The following is a 12,092-nucleotide window of genomic DNA, read 5'->3' as shown; positions in this document are numbered from 1 at the left end:
CGGGAGGATCCCGAGACGCCAAACTTCAAAGGCCGAAAGGTTTGCCCAAGGCGCTCCACTCCGAGCAAGAGACTGGTGCCAACCACACTTTGCTCACAAAGTGAGGCAGACAGTGCTTGTAAGAAGTCGCCTGTCCTTTCGAGACGCATAGTCTGGCAGATGGTTGTACCAGCAACTCGGTCGTGCTTTTCGGCCCGGCACCAGTGGGAGCGAGCGGATCCTTCTTAATTTGCACTCCACAAAAGCGGTGTGGTAGCTTTCGAATGGGTCGATTCCATACGAGTTAGCCAGAACAAAAAGGCAACCGTTTTACCTTCCCCGTCGTTAGTTGCGGATGTCCATGGGAAGTGACCTCCATCCACGACTTGTTTGGTAACCGGTGATGCCCATTTGACCGTGCGCAGCAGACTGGAGACGCATATGTGCACAGACTCGCTTGACTTTGCTCAACATTAGCGTGGCTGCCTTCGTCTAAAGTTGTCCTTGATACCCTCCTTGCAGCCATTACGTGTCAGGAAAGATCCAGGTGGGAGGCCCAGGAGCCGCTGCCTTCGACATGCAGCAAGCTCAATACGAGCGCAAGGCAACCGGACGGTTTCAGCCGCCACTTCAGACTGTTGGAGAAGCCGCAAATGGATCAGAGTGGTAGGCAAGTGTGGAATGTCGCGTATCAGAACAAGTTGGAGTTGACTGGAACGTATCGACTCGACAACCTGCTCTCGCCACCGCCACTCATGCTTGGGTCTACAACTCTCGCCACCATTGGACACCCAACGGATATCATGTTCCAGTCTACCAGATCTTGTTCTCTGCGACGATGGCAACCCACAAGACCAGGTAATGGTCCGGTCAGCTGAGTCGGGACGCTTGTTGAGCCTCTGATTGGTCAGCGTTCCAAGTGATGAACATAAGGATATTCGCCGACCGTCGTCAAATTGTGCCGGTCTTGACATGACAATATCTGGAATCGTTTTGCGAACAAACATTCAGATCATGCAGCGTCACGCTGTAATCGAGTCTGGGAGAGTCAATCCCAACTTCAGCTCGCCGCCGAACGCTGGCGAGCGGGGCCCGACGCTGTGGCGTACTTTGACAAGACCAATGACTCCGGGTACAATTCAATCTTTACGTGATCGGGTTCGCAACTGGCTGACAGGTCGTTCATTGGTAAGTTGCTTTGGCCACTGTCGCTTGAAGGGGCGAATCCGGGATAAGACGACTCGGCGGGCGGGAGGCGAGGTGACGAGGCTGAGGCATTTGCCTGTGCGACATATGGTTACGCTTACGCACCTTGTTCGGGACAGTTCTAGATCTAAGTGCATGGTTGCGAGGTGCCCAAGGTGTTCACTCTGGGGAGCGACAACCTCAAAGAGACTCGTGGCGCTGGAATTCGTGGTGCGGCTGAAAGACTGCAAGGCTGGCGCTTCATGCCATGGCAGGAGTGAAAAGGTCAACATGGTAAGGACAGTGCTCATGCGACGAAGACAGACATTGTAAAGCCGCCTCAGCTGAAAAGCTAAGAGCTCCATTATGTGGCGGGAATCATCTGTAGTCAAGATAGAGATCTTTCTGAAAAGCTGAAGGCCGCATGCACCTCTACCAGAATGGCGATAGCCGCCTCGCCGTATACATGCCCACCGGAATGGACAAACTGTTCTTCCGTCGTATACGAGCAAAAGATGAATGCACGTGATAGGTCCTTTTGCGGCTTTCCGGCTCGCCGGCAAGCGGCACGAGCCACACCGTCCGCCACTTTCAGTTGAGGCGCCAAAAATTAAACCTCAATCTCAACTTCAACTTCAGCTTAACTTCACCCTCTGACAATATCTCGACCGCAGATCGAGATCCTGACGCTGAACCTCTTCTAGACCTTCTTGAAAACCTTGTCATGTCTTGTAACGGTGCTCCATCTCACAGGCCCCCAACGTTTCAACATAAGGCCACGGGTTGGCAACAATTCCTCACGATTAAAGTCAGTCTGGCTGGCCTGGCACCATGCTCAGTCGCCTCGAGACCGTTGCTCCCTTCCCGCAGAGCTGCTCAGTACAAGTCTACAACAGCCTAATGAGAAGCTCTCGGAAGGCTCGACGTTTCGTTGTGCCGGCTCGGACTATGGACGTTCCCTTGTTTGAAGTACTATGTTCCACGCGCAATTCCTTCATTTTCTTGAGAAGACCAGGACTTACTTCCTGAATCGGATGCGTCCGACGTTGACACGGAACAATGTCACGGTGTTGACTCCGGCTGCGGCGCCGCGAAGGTGACTATCAGCAATATCTGCGGGTAAAAACTCCCAGCATACCACGTTGTGCTTACTGAAGCGTACATGACCGCTCTACCTGAGATTAGGTGCAAACTTCTCGGGAGAGGGCGACACTACTATCCCGGCAGCATACCCTCACTATAGAACATGGCAACACTAGGCACCCTACGAACCAGCAGGACACAGGTGAGAAATGGCACGCTGATCGAGTTCTCTAGTCGGTAACGGCGTCCCACACTACACACACTGGGCATGTCCCGGTGCAGCGAAGTCTGGGATATTTCCATCAACATCACTATCGCTGCTGATGTTCTAACAGTCAAGGTCCCTTGCCCAGATAACGCTCTACCACTGGAAGATTAGGGAGTCCATTCCAACTGTAGCATATCTGCTCGACCATACAGGACCGGCATGAATGCGGACGAAGGACTAGTTGTCTGCGAGAATGCCCTGGTATTCAGCTGCACAAACATCTTGCAAAAAGGACATGCTACGCTAAGAATATCTGAGTCTGCTCACATGACAGGATCAAACGTCCTAGCAACCACGTCTCAGTCTCCGCATAGCTGGACTATCCTCACTCCCCACCTCCACTCACAGGCAGCCTGATCCCGACGCACGTTTCTTGTCTATCCCAATGTCCTCGACATGCCATTCCCAGCCGCTCAGCCATACTGGTACATTTGACGATACACTCATGTTCACGCGTCAGCGTTGGAGACACTGAAGACTCGGACGATGAAGTCGAATGGGGATGGTGACAAGACACCAGCACCAAAATCCTTGCAACAGCAGTACAGCTCCCTGGCCCAAAATCCCTCAGGTGACGGCACATGGTCCTTCTTGCGCGCAAAACGAGGAACAGGGACCGGAAAACGGAACTTCCAGGACGCAACTTCCCCGAAAGGCAACTAGCTTCCTCACGTGTCGAGCATTCCTCACCAATGAGAGAGCGACTTTGCACGTGATGAGACTGTTAGCGCAATGCATGATTGGTTCCGCGTCTTCTAGCGCAATCGGCAGTTGCACGTCATTGGCTGATGGTGTCCTGAGTCTTGCCTGGCCCTCTGATTTCAGGGTATTTCCCCCTCCCACGCTCCCACCTCCTTCCCCCTTCTCCTCCCCTACCATCTCCTCCATCAGATATATGCCTTGATACCATCCAGAGCTCTCAGAAAAGTAGGCCATCTCTCACGGTCCAGTCTACAGCACATCTTGGGCACGGAAGTCATCACTATTCCTTCCAGTTGGGTTGTCCCAGCATATTCACCTGATATCACTCCCTCGTATCAGCAAGGCACACTATGACTACCACAGCTTTCGGAACCCAGACTTCTACCATGACATGGACGACCAGAGAGCAGTATGTTCCCCATCAGAGGAGGGCACCCTGAGTCTGATGCTGATAAAGTCAACGCAGTCGTCGCCGGATTCCGCTGACATCCTTCACTTTGCTGACCGTCCCTGAAGAGTCCATGCTCTCAGGCTATCTCAAGAAGGTTGAGGCCATCGATGTCAGCATGATGGAAAGGTCTCTCAGAGCAGATGGCAGGGCCTGGCCGTGCTCTTCTGGCTATCAAGCCAAAGACTCCCTGCCATCTCCGCCTTCCAGCCAACCAACCTTTGATGACTGCATCACTGACAGCAAAGCCGATGACTCCCAGCCTGAGCACGAACTTGACAAGTTCATGGGCGCTCTCACTGCGGCCGAATCACCTGACGCTGTCATCAAGACCATCGCCAGGTCAAAGTCTTCAAAGCTTTGTCCCTCCAAGCCTGCTGCCTAAATGGAGATGACAGTCAGCAAATACGCTGTGGTCTGTGAATGGAACAAGCATATGGACCGGCATGAGAGACCGTACAAATGTCACGAAGCCGGAAGCGGACCCAACCCGGGATTCACTTACTCTGGTGGACCGCTGAGGCATCAAGGAGAAGTTCACAAGATGCACTTGGTGAGCGACTTCTGTCCGTTCCCCAACTGCAACGTCGAGATTTTGGCTTGTATTAGCATGCATGACCATTCCCAGGATGACTCATGACCAAGTGATGGCATTGTCTCCTATTCTACCTCATAAACATCTGTTATGGACATGTGGGAAGTGTGGTGGTAGTCAAGGCTGCATGTCACGTGCATGGAGTCCAGTCCTTCCCATAGTGGCGGTAGTCGTCCAAAGTGCCCAAGGCTGAATGTTGTTATATCGTCCAACATCACAACATTTAGACTTGGCAGACCGAGTGAGCCACGTGGACTCACTCGTTACCTTATCTTGTGCTCCGTAGTCGCGCTCTTGGGGTGTCAATTATTCAAGACCTGCCCTGCAACTTGACTGAATTCACGTCACTTCCGCACAGCCCCTACAGCGGCCGCTTGACATGGCCATGCAGCACGCCAGAAGCCTTCAGGTAGCATAGATATCATTGTATCTCATCTGTGCCATCACTTCAGAGGACTCCTTTTGTGCTATGCTTGGTTCAGTCACACTGGAAGGTGGCGGGTTCATTGAATTTGACTTTTGATTGCAGGTCTATGTAACCTTGGTACTTAGGGGATTCGTCAAGTTTTCTGGTCAGCAAGAACTCCTGACCGAGAGACAAACGCCTGTTGAAATGCAAAGGGCCAGCCCATCAAACCCAATAACAATGTTGCTCCGACTTCCAATCCCCTAAAAAGAAGGTGATGAGGATGATCAGTGATTATCCATCATACGTTCCGTATTGCTGCAACTTGATGCCTATGCACATCAGTGCACTCAGTTGCTCCTTGCTTTTCCTCCACCTGTAGCCCGGTAGAGTGGCATTTGTTGCGGACTTCACCTCCCTCGTATGCTACGAGGACGGTCCAGCTTGGTATTACGCCTGTCAAGCACCTGATTTCATATGCGTACCTCACCTCAGAACTGGCATAGACCATCATACCAATCAGCCCCTTCGCCAGCCAGCATTCGGCTCTGCGAAAATGTTGGCCACCATAATCACCGTCAACCGAGCAACGGACTCGAGTCTTCAGTCTCGCCTCGAACCGTAGCCATGTCTCTTTCGGATGGTACCGATACTGTCCACGATCAGCCCTAAGTTCTACCATACATATGCTGATACCGAGGTCTTGACATCATCCGTTCCGGAAGGTTCGCAGTCTGGGGTCATGTGCGTCAGGGAGTTTCTCTGAAGAATTTCGCCGACTGTTGGGTATGGCAGAGCGCCAGAACCCTGGAAATATCCAGGAACGTATCTTAGTCCGATCTCGGACATCAAGGTCTTCAGACCACATCCAACATGGGCGCATCTTGCTGGGTGTTTGTGGGTGCTCCGACCTGCAACGTATTCATGAGAGAAACATCTGGCAAAGCCAATGCGAATTCAGTACACGCAAACTCCTTGGAGACGATGTCGTAGGTGATGTAGCGTTTCAACTGATATCGTAGTCAGCAGAAGTCTCAATAGCAAGCATGGGCTTCTCCTTACTGATGCCAGTCTCACCCCAAGCCAAAGACATCTCTCGGCGCGCGGTGCAGCATGGGATGGAAGCTCCAGAGTGCGGTCATCCTCATCCACTACTTGCCCTTCGAAAAAGTCGTTGGGGAAGTAGTAGGAGGTGTACTTGAATCCTCTCAACAGGAAGTCTTCGGGCAGTTGGCGACCTGTTCCAGACTGCTGCTGAGGAAACTCCTTGGATTCGACTCTAGCATCGACCACTCCAGACCTGTTCATCGAGTTCAACGACAAAACCAATTTCGCCCATGGAACATAGTTTTCAAGGTAGACAAGGGCTCCCGGAACGTATGACAGACTCCAGAGGAACGCTAACGTAAAGTGCAAGAACGGTAGGATGTTCCTATCCCCCACCTTCCCAGCGACAATTGAGAAGCAAGTATGCCAGACAGGAAGAATGTATGAAGTTATCTCATCAGAAGAACCGAACTTGACTCCGAGTCGATCGCCGGTTGGTGGAGCAACCTGGGTAAAATCCTGTGGATTGATGGGGCCATTCTCTGCCCAGAATTTCTGCTGAATCCTGGCTTTGACCATGGGATCCTCAACCTGCACGGCGTCCGTGGGCAAGTCCGTTTGTTCCTCGGTGTGGCTTTGCTTCATCCGCTCGGAATTTGCACAGAAGGCTTTCCATAAGAAGTTCTCTTCGGATCCAAAATCCAGCACCATGGCAATGAGAGATGATGCCACCTCTGCTCCTTGGACTTTAAAGTTGGATCCCGTCCTGTTAATAGTGCCGTCGAGTTCGGATACAAACTGGGTAATGTGTCCGCAGTAATCATGGACGGAGCCACGTGTGAAGAGAATGCCTGCTGCCGTGACCAAGGAGGTTTCCATCTTTGGGTATTTTTGGCTGGTTACCTCAAACTTATCCAGAAATGGTGTAAACAAAAGCATGATGGAGTCCCGAGCATTCACAAAAGGGACGCCACTGATGAGGGCCTTGGTATAGTAAAACAGTTGACGGACGACGTTGGGCCGTGCTAAGACTGCCAAATGATGCTGTATTCTCCCTATGCTCGGCGACCGGTCAGCAGCACGATTATACCACATACGAGCGACGTTGGACCAGTTCTCGCGGTCTCGCATATCGGCTTCTTCGATTGCCATTCGATAGCGAGCCAGATCTCCCAAACACTCGATCCACGTCTCGTGAAAAGTCGGGACCGACTCCATCAGCAGGCCCATCATTTGATACGCAAGGTACACAAAGCTGAGCATATGCTCGAGCGAGTACGGCAAACGATGACGCAGCAATTCAAGGAAAGAATGAATACCATGTCTCCACATCCGGGCAGGCATAGCATACTTTGTTGGTAGTCGCCGGAGCGCAGGAGACGCCGTGGGATGTTGACTAGCCAAGAAGAAATCGTGATGCTCATGTAAGAGTGTCCGGTGTAGTGCTATCAGTGCCTGCCACTGTTCGTTGGAGAGCTTGTTTGTCGTTTGAGACTGTTGTTGGCATATCTCGACGCATTTCTTCTCAACCATAACGAGGCCGGCGTATATGCCTTTGACTTCGTTGACTAGTTGTTCCTGAGAGATGGGCCTGGTCTCCGGCTGCAGCAACATTTTTGAGTCCTCTTCAAGTGGACCATCCTGGGCACGGCCCGCTGAGGAGGCGGATGGCTTTTCCGCTTCGTGTAGGTGGGATGAGTGACGAGGGTAGGGTCGAGGGCCAGATGCCGGCAGCTGCGACGCTAACTTGGGAGATGACAGTGGTGTTCGTTGGGCAGACTGATAGCCAGCCGAAGGAGTCGGAGTCCTGGTGGAACCAAGTGGGGGTGAAGGTGCATGCGACAGGGCCTGTTCGTGTCGTGCCGAGTAAGGCGAGGAAGACCCCCGATCGTCCTTTTTGTTCGGCCAGCACGAGTCCTGGTCATGTGCGGGGCGTTTGAACCGTCTCATGGGATCCGAAGATGGAATATTAGACCGGGACGGATCAGCCAAGCTTAAACGATTGAACTCGCTAGAGGGCTCTTGCTTCACATATGTAGGCTGTGCCTGCTGCGGAATTTGATGCGAAGAGTCAGAAGGCTGCTGCTGGTGGTGGCTTCCTTGATCGTGGCCATAGGTTCTAGGCAACAGGAATTAGAATAGGCCGAGAGAAGCAAGCCAGGAGATGGGAAGTGCAAGTACCTGTGACTGTTGTTCGGCGATTTCTTTGGCGAAGGCGACAGAGGATCTCCCGGACCGTGACTCTGGATGACTTCCGGCCGTTTGGATTTCAGCTTCCACCATGTTCTGGAATCGGATGATGGCGGAGATCGTGAAGCCATGGATTGGACGATGGTGACAGGCCTGCAGGGTCGTTTGGAGGACGAATCATTCGCCAAGGTTCTCTCTGCGAGTCATTTTGTCAACACTTTTCGCCACGTGGATGGGGCCGTTGGATTCCGAAGCTCGTGGTGAAGGTGAAGCTGAAGGTGAAGATGAAGATGAAGTCAAGGTGCGGAAACGGGCACAAGGAGGTCCGTACATACAGTCCTGCTTCAGTCACGCGCTCGAGGCGAGCAATCCAGGGTTGAAGGACCAGCAGTCAAAAGAATGTGAAGTTCTAACCGCCACAACGTGCAGCGGAAGTCGTGGAGTAAGATTTTGGTCCCTGGATGGTGCCTCGCCTGGAATTGACAGAGTCTACCGTCAATAACGGGTTCATTGGAGATGCGAGCGATCTGAAGAGAATACTGTCGAGGCTCGCGACTTCGCTGGTTTAACAAGACAATCGATATGCAGCTTCCGGCGGAACAACAGACACGAGGGTTATCAGATGCCTGTCGCGCGAACCAGGTCTCAGATCACACTACGTATGCAGCCAGGCAAAGGCAGAAAGAAATGCAGCAAGCATCATTTCGTAAAGGCTGCAAGGAAACTGTTACCGAGGTGGGGCGTTGTGAGCTCATGGTGCGCGAACCATTTCCAGCGATCACAAGGCAGCCACTATACCCGATGCGATGCGGCTCTGGAAATCAACCCGTCACCCACCGGTAGCCCACCGGTAAGCGAAGGGGCTGGCCAGGTACGCCCGGGTTTCGGGTCCGGGCCCCTTACGCCAGGCACGAAGTAACGTTAAGTACTCCGTACTCGTGCACGGTATTCGTACACAGCAAGATTGAGGAACGAGATCGAATGTACTATGGTATTCTTGCTCGAGGATTGGGTCCCTTTTATGTCTCGCTCTGTTTCAGCACGCCTATCAACACTGCCATCAACATACTATGTACTATCTGGTCAACAGCTGGATACGAGACCGAGGTACAAGTTGCTGCTGATGTTTACGAGTAATCCAACCTGACAGTATGATGTTATCTGAAGTGAGGAAGGACCTGCCGTTCTGAGACCTCGCTTCAATACAAGTCACTCGCTACCTAGCTACTATGTACACCATGAGTCGAATGCTGCAATTAGGCGCTGCACTGAGGCCTTCAGCCTGACCGACCTTCGACTCTATCACATCTTGCAGCCTCACCCTCACCTGGGTCTGGCATCATGCTGCCCTCACCTTGGCCGCCTCCTTTTCCTGGCTTCTGACCAGCGTTTGTGACTTCATGTCCTCTTCATTTTCAAGGCATCCACTCCAGGGGGTGCGCAAGGACTGGCGCTTGGGGCCTGACCGGTGGTTCGAGCCTGACCTTGCGTACCGCCAGAAATCATCATCACTCGAGTCACATTGCCTTTCCCTGTCGAAGCCGACTTTGTCGTTGCACATGAGGCTTCGTGCTGTTGCTGCCAAAGTAGAGGCACCCAACAAACAATGCTGTGAGTCAGCGTCGGCTTCGAACATTGGTGCAATGAGTCGCAACCATCGCGGATCCGGTCGAAGTGCAAACAAGTCGTGAAGTTTCAGAAGTTGCTGCATTCTTTCAAACAACACGGTGCACCCAGTCGCATGGTCATGTGTGACGTGGCCCAACGATGGACGTGGTACAAATTGGTCATGGATGTGGACTTTGGCCAACCCTGTATCTCCTCGAGAAGATCGCACATCAACTCCCGAGGAAACTGCGTCGACCTAGTTTCAACGCCATTGTTATGGATATCATATGAAACCTCCAATCCCGCCCAGAAGCCGGCAAACCCCCATCTTGCCTGCCTGATGACTGTCGCCTCGTTGATAACAGATCGTGCGCGGCTGATTCCTCATCTTGTGTGCACCACTCCAACCTGGCATTCCGTCACAAGACTGATTTAATCGGGCAGAAAATGCTCTCACACGTGGAACACGAGGCCGAGGATAGCCGTTTGGTTTTGCCTGGGGCTACACCATGAGGACAACTCATTCATCCAAGTGATAGCGAAAAGTCCTTGCCCAGCTACGGGGCAGTCTCTTCAACAGTTGTTGACACCCACAACTTTGTCTACCACAGAGTCAAGCCGCCACGACACGTCATCATTGCCTCATTGATGACCCTGAGCCGTCGCAGCTGACATTGTTCAACTGTTGGTTTCAGAGGCTGCCATGCACCTAACCCAATACCCAGCCATCTCAATTACGTGCGATGTTCGATGACTGTGCTGGGTCCCGTCGGATTTTGTGATCATGGGGACAAATGCGACGATATACGGCTAGGTCCTTCACTTCACGAGGCAGAACCTTTCACTTTTGGCCGTCTCTTGGGACACGAAAATATCTCAAGGGGTCGGGCAAAATGTGCCCCTTTGTCTCCTGCAGCCTTCGATACTCGCATTGCGTGCGAACCTTACTTGCCCACTGCACATCTGGTTGCTCACCCTGTTCTTTCGCTGTCTTCCTGCACACAGGGACACCGCATCCTAAGCGTGGGGCGTTTTCTACTTGCATCGACCGACCGCTACAACTATCTTATCATCTCGCCAGGAAGGCCAGGCTTTACTTCTGTGACATCCTTCCATCCACAGCATCAAAGTCTTGCCGTTACTGACAACGTTTATAGACTAACCCAACGTCACGCATCCTATGCGGCAGTCTGACACAAGCGAGAGGCTCGGCATGCAAGGCAAACAGGCAGCCGCCCATCTTCTTGAGTTCCTCTCTTCTCTCCACGCTAAAAGCATATTCTTTATCTACCGGACTGCTACAGAAGAATCAAGCCTGCTTTCGAGTTATCCCAAAAGCCCTGTCTTCCAACTACCACGATAGGCAAAGCCACGCGCACGCCATCGACTGATTATATTATCGTTCATTGCCTCTCTGCGGGCTCTTCCGCTGCAGGCAACTTCGCATCACAACCGTTTTGCTGCTGTCCGCTAACTTCGGCTCCCACGTGAAGGTGTTGTTGGAGGGATTTGCGACGTCGTATTCGTTCAGTTGCGTTCTCACTGTTTGCCTTTTACAAATGCCCATACGGTGTGCAAACCCCTCATGATTGGAAAAAAAGGCAGAAGAAAAGTTCCGCTGACAATGCGGCTGAATTGGTGAGCAACTGATACGAAACGAAGTCAGATCTGCCTGCATCCGTTTGCAAGGTCAAACAGACTCTTTTTGAAATGGCTCTCGCTTGTGCTGAAGGGGTTAGCAGGTAGGATTTTCCAGGAAACAATTTCCAGCCACTGCGGAAGAACACATGGGAGGTTTGATATCGGTCTAGCGACTCCATTCATGAGAAAACGAAGAGGTATCACAAACGCATGCTTGCATTTCCTCCCAGTTCCGCGACCTCCAGCAAAGTATGAGGTATGGTCCCAAATGCTCGCTCATGTCAAGAGGGGCACCGCTCTCATGATGTGCATAAACCTGACAGCGAAAGCGCCCTGTTGGTAAGAGCGACTTTCTCCATGCATTCGACACCTGACCCTACGTTACTTTTCATTACCCTGATCAAGCTAGTGTTAACGGAACCCTAGGTCCCGCGCTAGGTTTGGGAGCACTGCACACTCCACCATCCCAAAGCTACGGACCATTAGGACTAACCGGCCAAGATGTCTCGGACGATCGACCTTCGAGCCTAATGGCCTTAGGCTGGTTGGACTTGTCTTTTCTCGAAACGACGCCATTGCCCGTTGCCAACATGATCCGGGCACAGGACAAACCGCGGCAAGGAGTGGCAGAAGCATCTCCGTTGTCGTTTTGATAGTGTCCTGATCGAGCATTGATGTGATAGTCAGGTGGCCTGCAGCTCATGCCGACCACGTGGACAATTTAAGGCCAGACATATGGAAAGCTCCAGCCAAAGGCTTGCCTGATCTCGTCTTCATTCACTTGTCCTGCCGGGCACGTTCACGGATCAGCTGGCACTGCAGCTGGCGGGTCGCTCACCGCATATATCTGTCTGGACAATGTCACCATGGAGGAGGAAGTATGATTTCCACAACCTCAGAAGGGATCCAAAAAAGGGCTGCAACTTCCCGTAGCTAGATA

At 52.3% G+C, this 12,092-nt stretch overlaps 2 protein-coding genes across 3 annotated transcripts; one reads left to right on the top strand and one right to left on the bottom strand.

Moving 5' to 3' along the window:
* The first annotated feature begins 3,075 nt into the window (after positions 1–3,075).
* Positions 3,076–4,583, top strand: PV05_10359 (uncharacterized protein). The gene is made up of 2 exons (XM_013456790.1): positions 3,076–3,626; positions 3,684–4,583. Exons 1-2 carry the CDS (start codon positions 3,568–3,570, stop codon positions 4,048–4,050), a joined length of 426 nt encoding a protein of 141 aa, XP_013312244.1. The 5' UTR covers positions 3,076–3,567; the 3' UTR covers positions 4,051–4,583.
* Positions 4,584–4,762: 179 nt separating this feature from the next.
* Positions 4,763–8,572, bottom strand: PV05_10358. Of its 2 annotated transcripts, XM_013456788.1 has the most exons (4): positions 8,239–8,572; positions 7,895–8,099; positions 5,729–7,832; positions 4,763–5,676 (listed from the first exon to the last, which is right to left on the bottom strand). In XM_013456788.1, exons 2-4 carry the CDS (start codon positions 8,032–8,034, stop codon positions 5,524–5,526), a joined length of 2,397 nt encoding a protein of 798 aa, XP_013312242.1. In that variant the 5' UTR covers positions 8,035–8,099; positions 8,239–8,572; the 3' UTR covers positions 4,763–5,523. The 2 variants fall into 2 exon arrangements, with proteins under 2 accessions (XP_013312242.1, XP_013312243.1); XM_013456789.1 differs by having other exon boundaries at positions 7,895–8,572.
* Positions 8,573–12,092: the final 3,520 nt, after the last annotated feature.

The sequence above is a fragment of the Exophiala xenobiotica genome (assembly GCF_000835505.1).
Source record: "Exophiala xenobiotica strain CBS 118157 unplaced genomic scaffold supercont1.6, whole genome shotgun sequence".
NCBI classification, from domain to species: domain Eukaryota; kingdom Fungi; phylum Ascomycota; class Eurotiomycetes; order Chaetothyriales; family Herpotrichiellaceae; genus Exophiala; species Exophiala xenobiotica.
Note: the sequence above shows the minus strand (reverse complement) of the source record. Positions and strands in the feature narration are given on the sequence as shown.

What these genes read in the sequence shown, in the direction of transcription:
- PV05_10359 (XM_013456790.1), top strand. Translation starts at nt 3,568, where the DNA reads ATGACTACCACAGCTTTCGGAACCCAGACTTCTACCATGACATGGACG. An exon ending in ACATGGACGACCAGAGAGCA is followed by an intron (nt 3,627 to 3,683) that starts GTATGTTCCCCA and finishes AAGTCAACGCAG; the next exon opens with TCGTCGCCGGATTCCGCTGA.
- PV05_10358 (XM_013456789.1), bottom strand. Translation starts at nt 8,034, where the DNA reads ATGGCTTCACGATCTCCGCCATCATCCGATTCCAGAACATGGTGGAAG. An exon ending in TCGCCGAACAACAGTCACAG is followed by an intron (nt 7,833 to 7,894) that starts GTACTTGCACTT and finishes CCTGTTGCCTAG; the next exon opens with AACCTATGGCCACGATCAAG. An exon ending in TTGGGGTGAGACTGGCATCA is followed by an intron (nt 5,677 to 5,728) that starts GTAAGGAGAAGC and finishes CTACGATATCAG; the next exon opens with TTGAAACGCTACATCACCTA.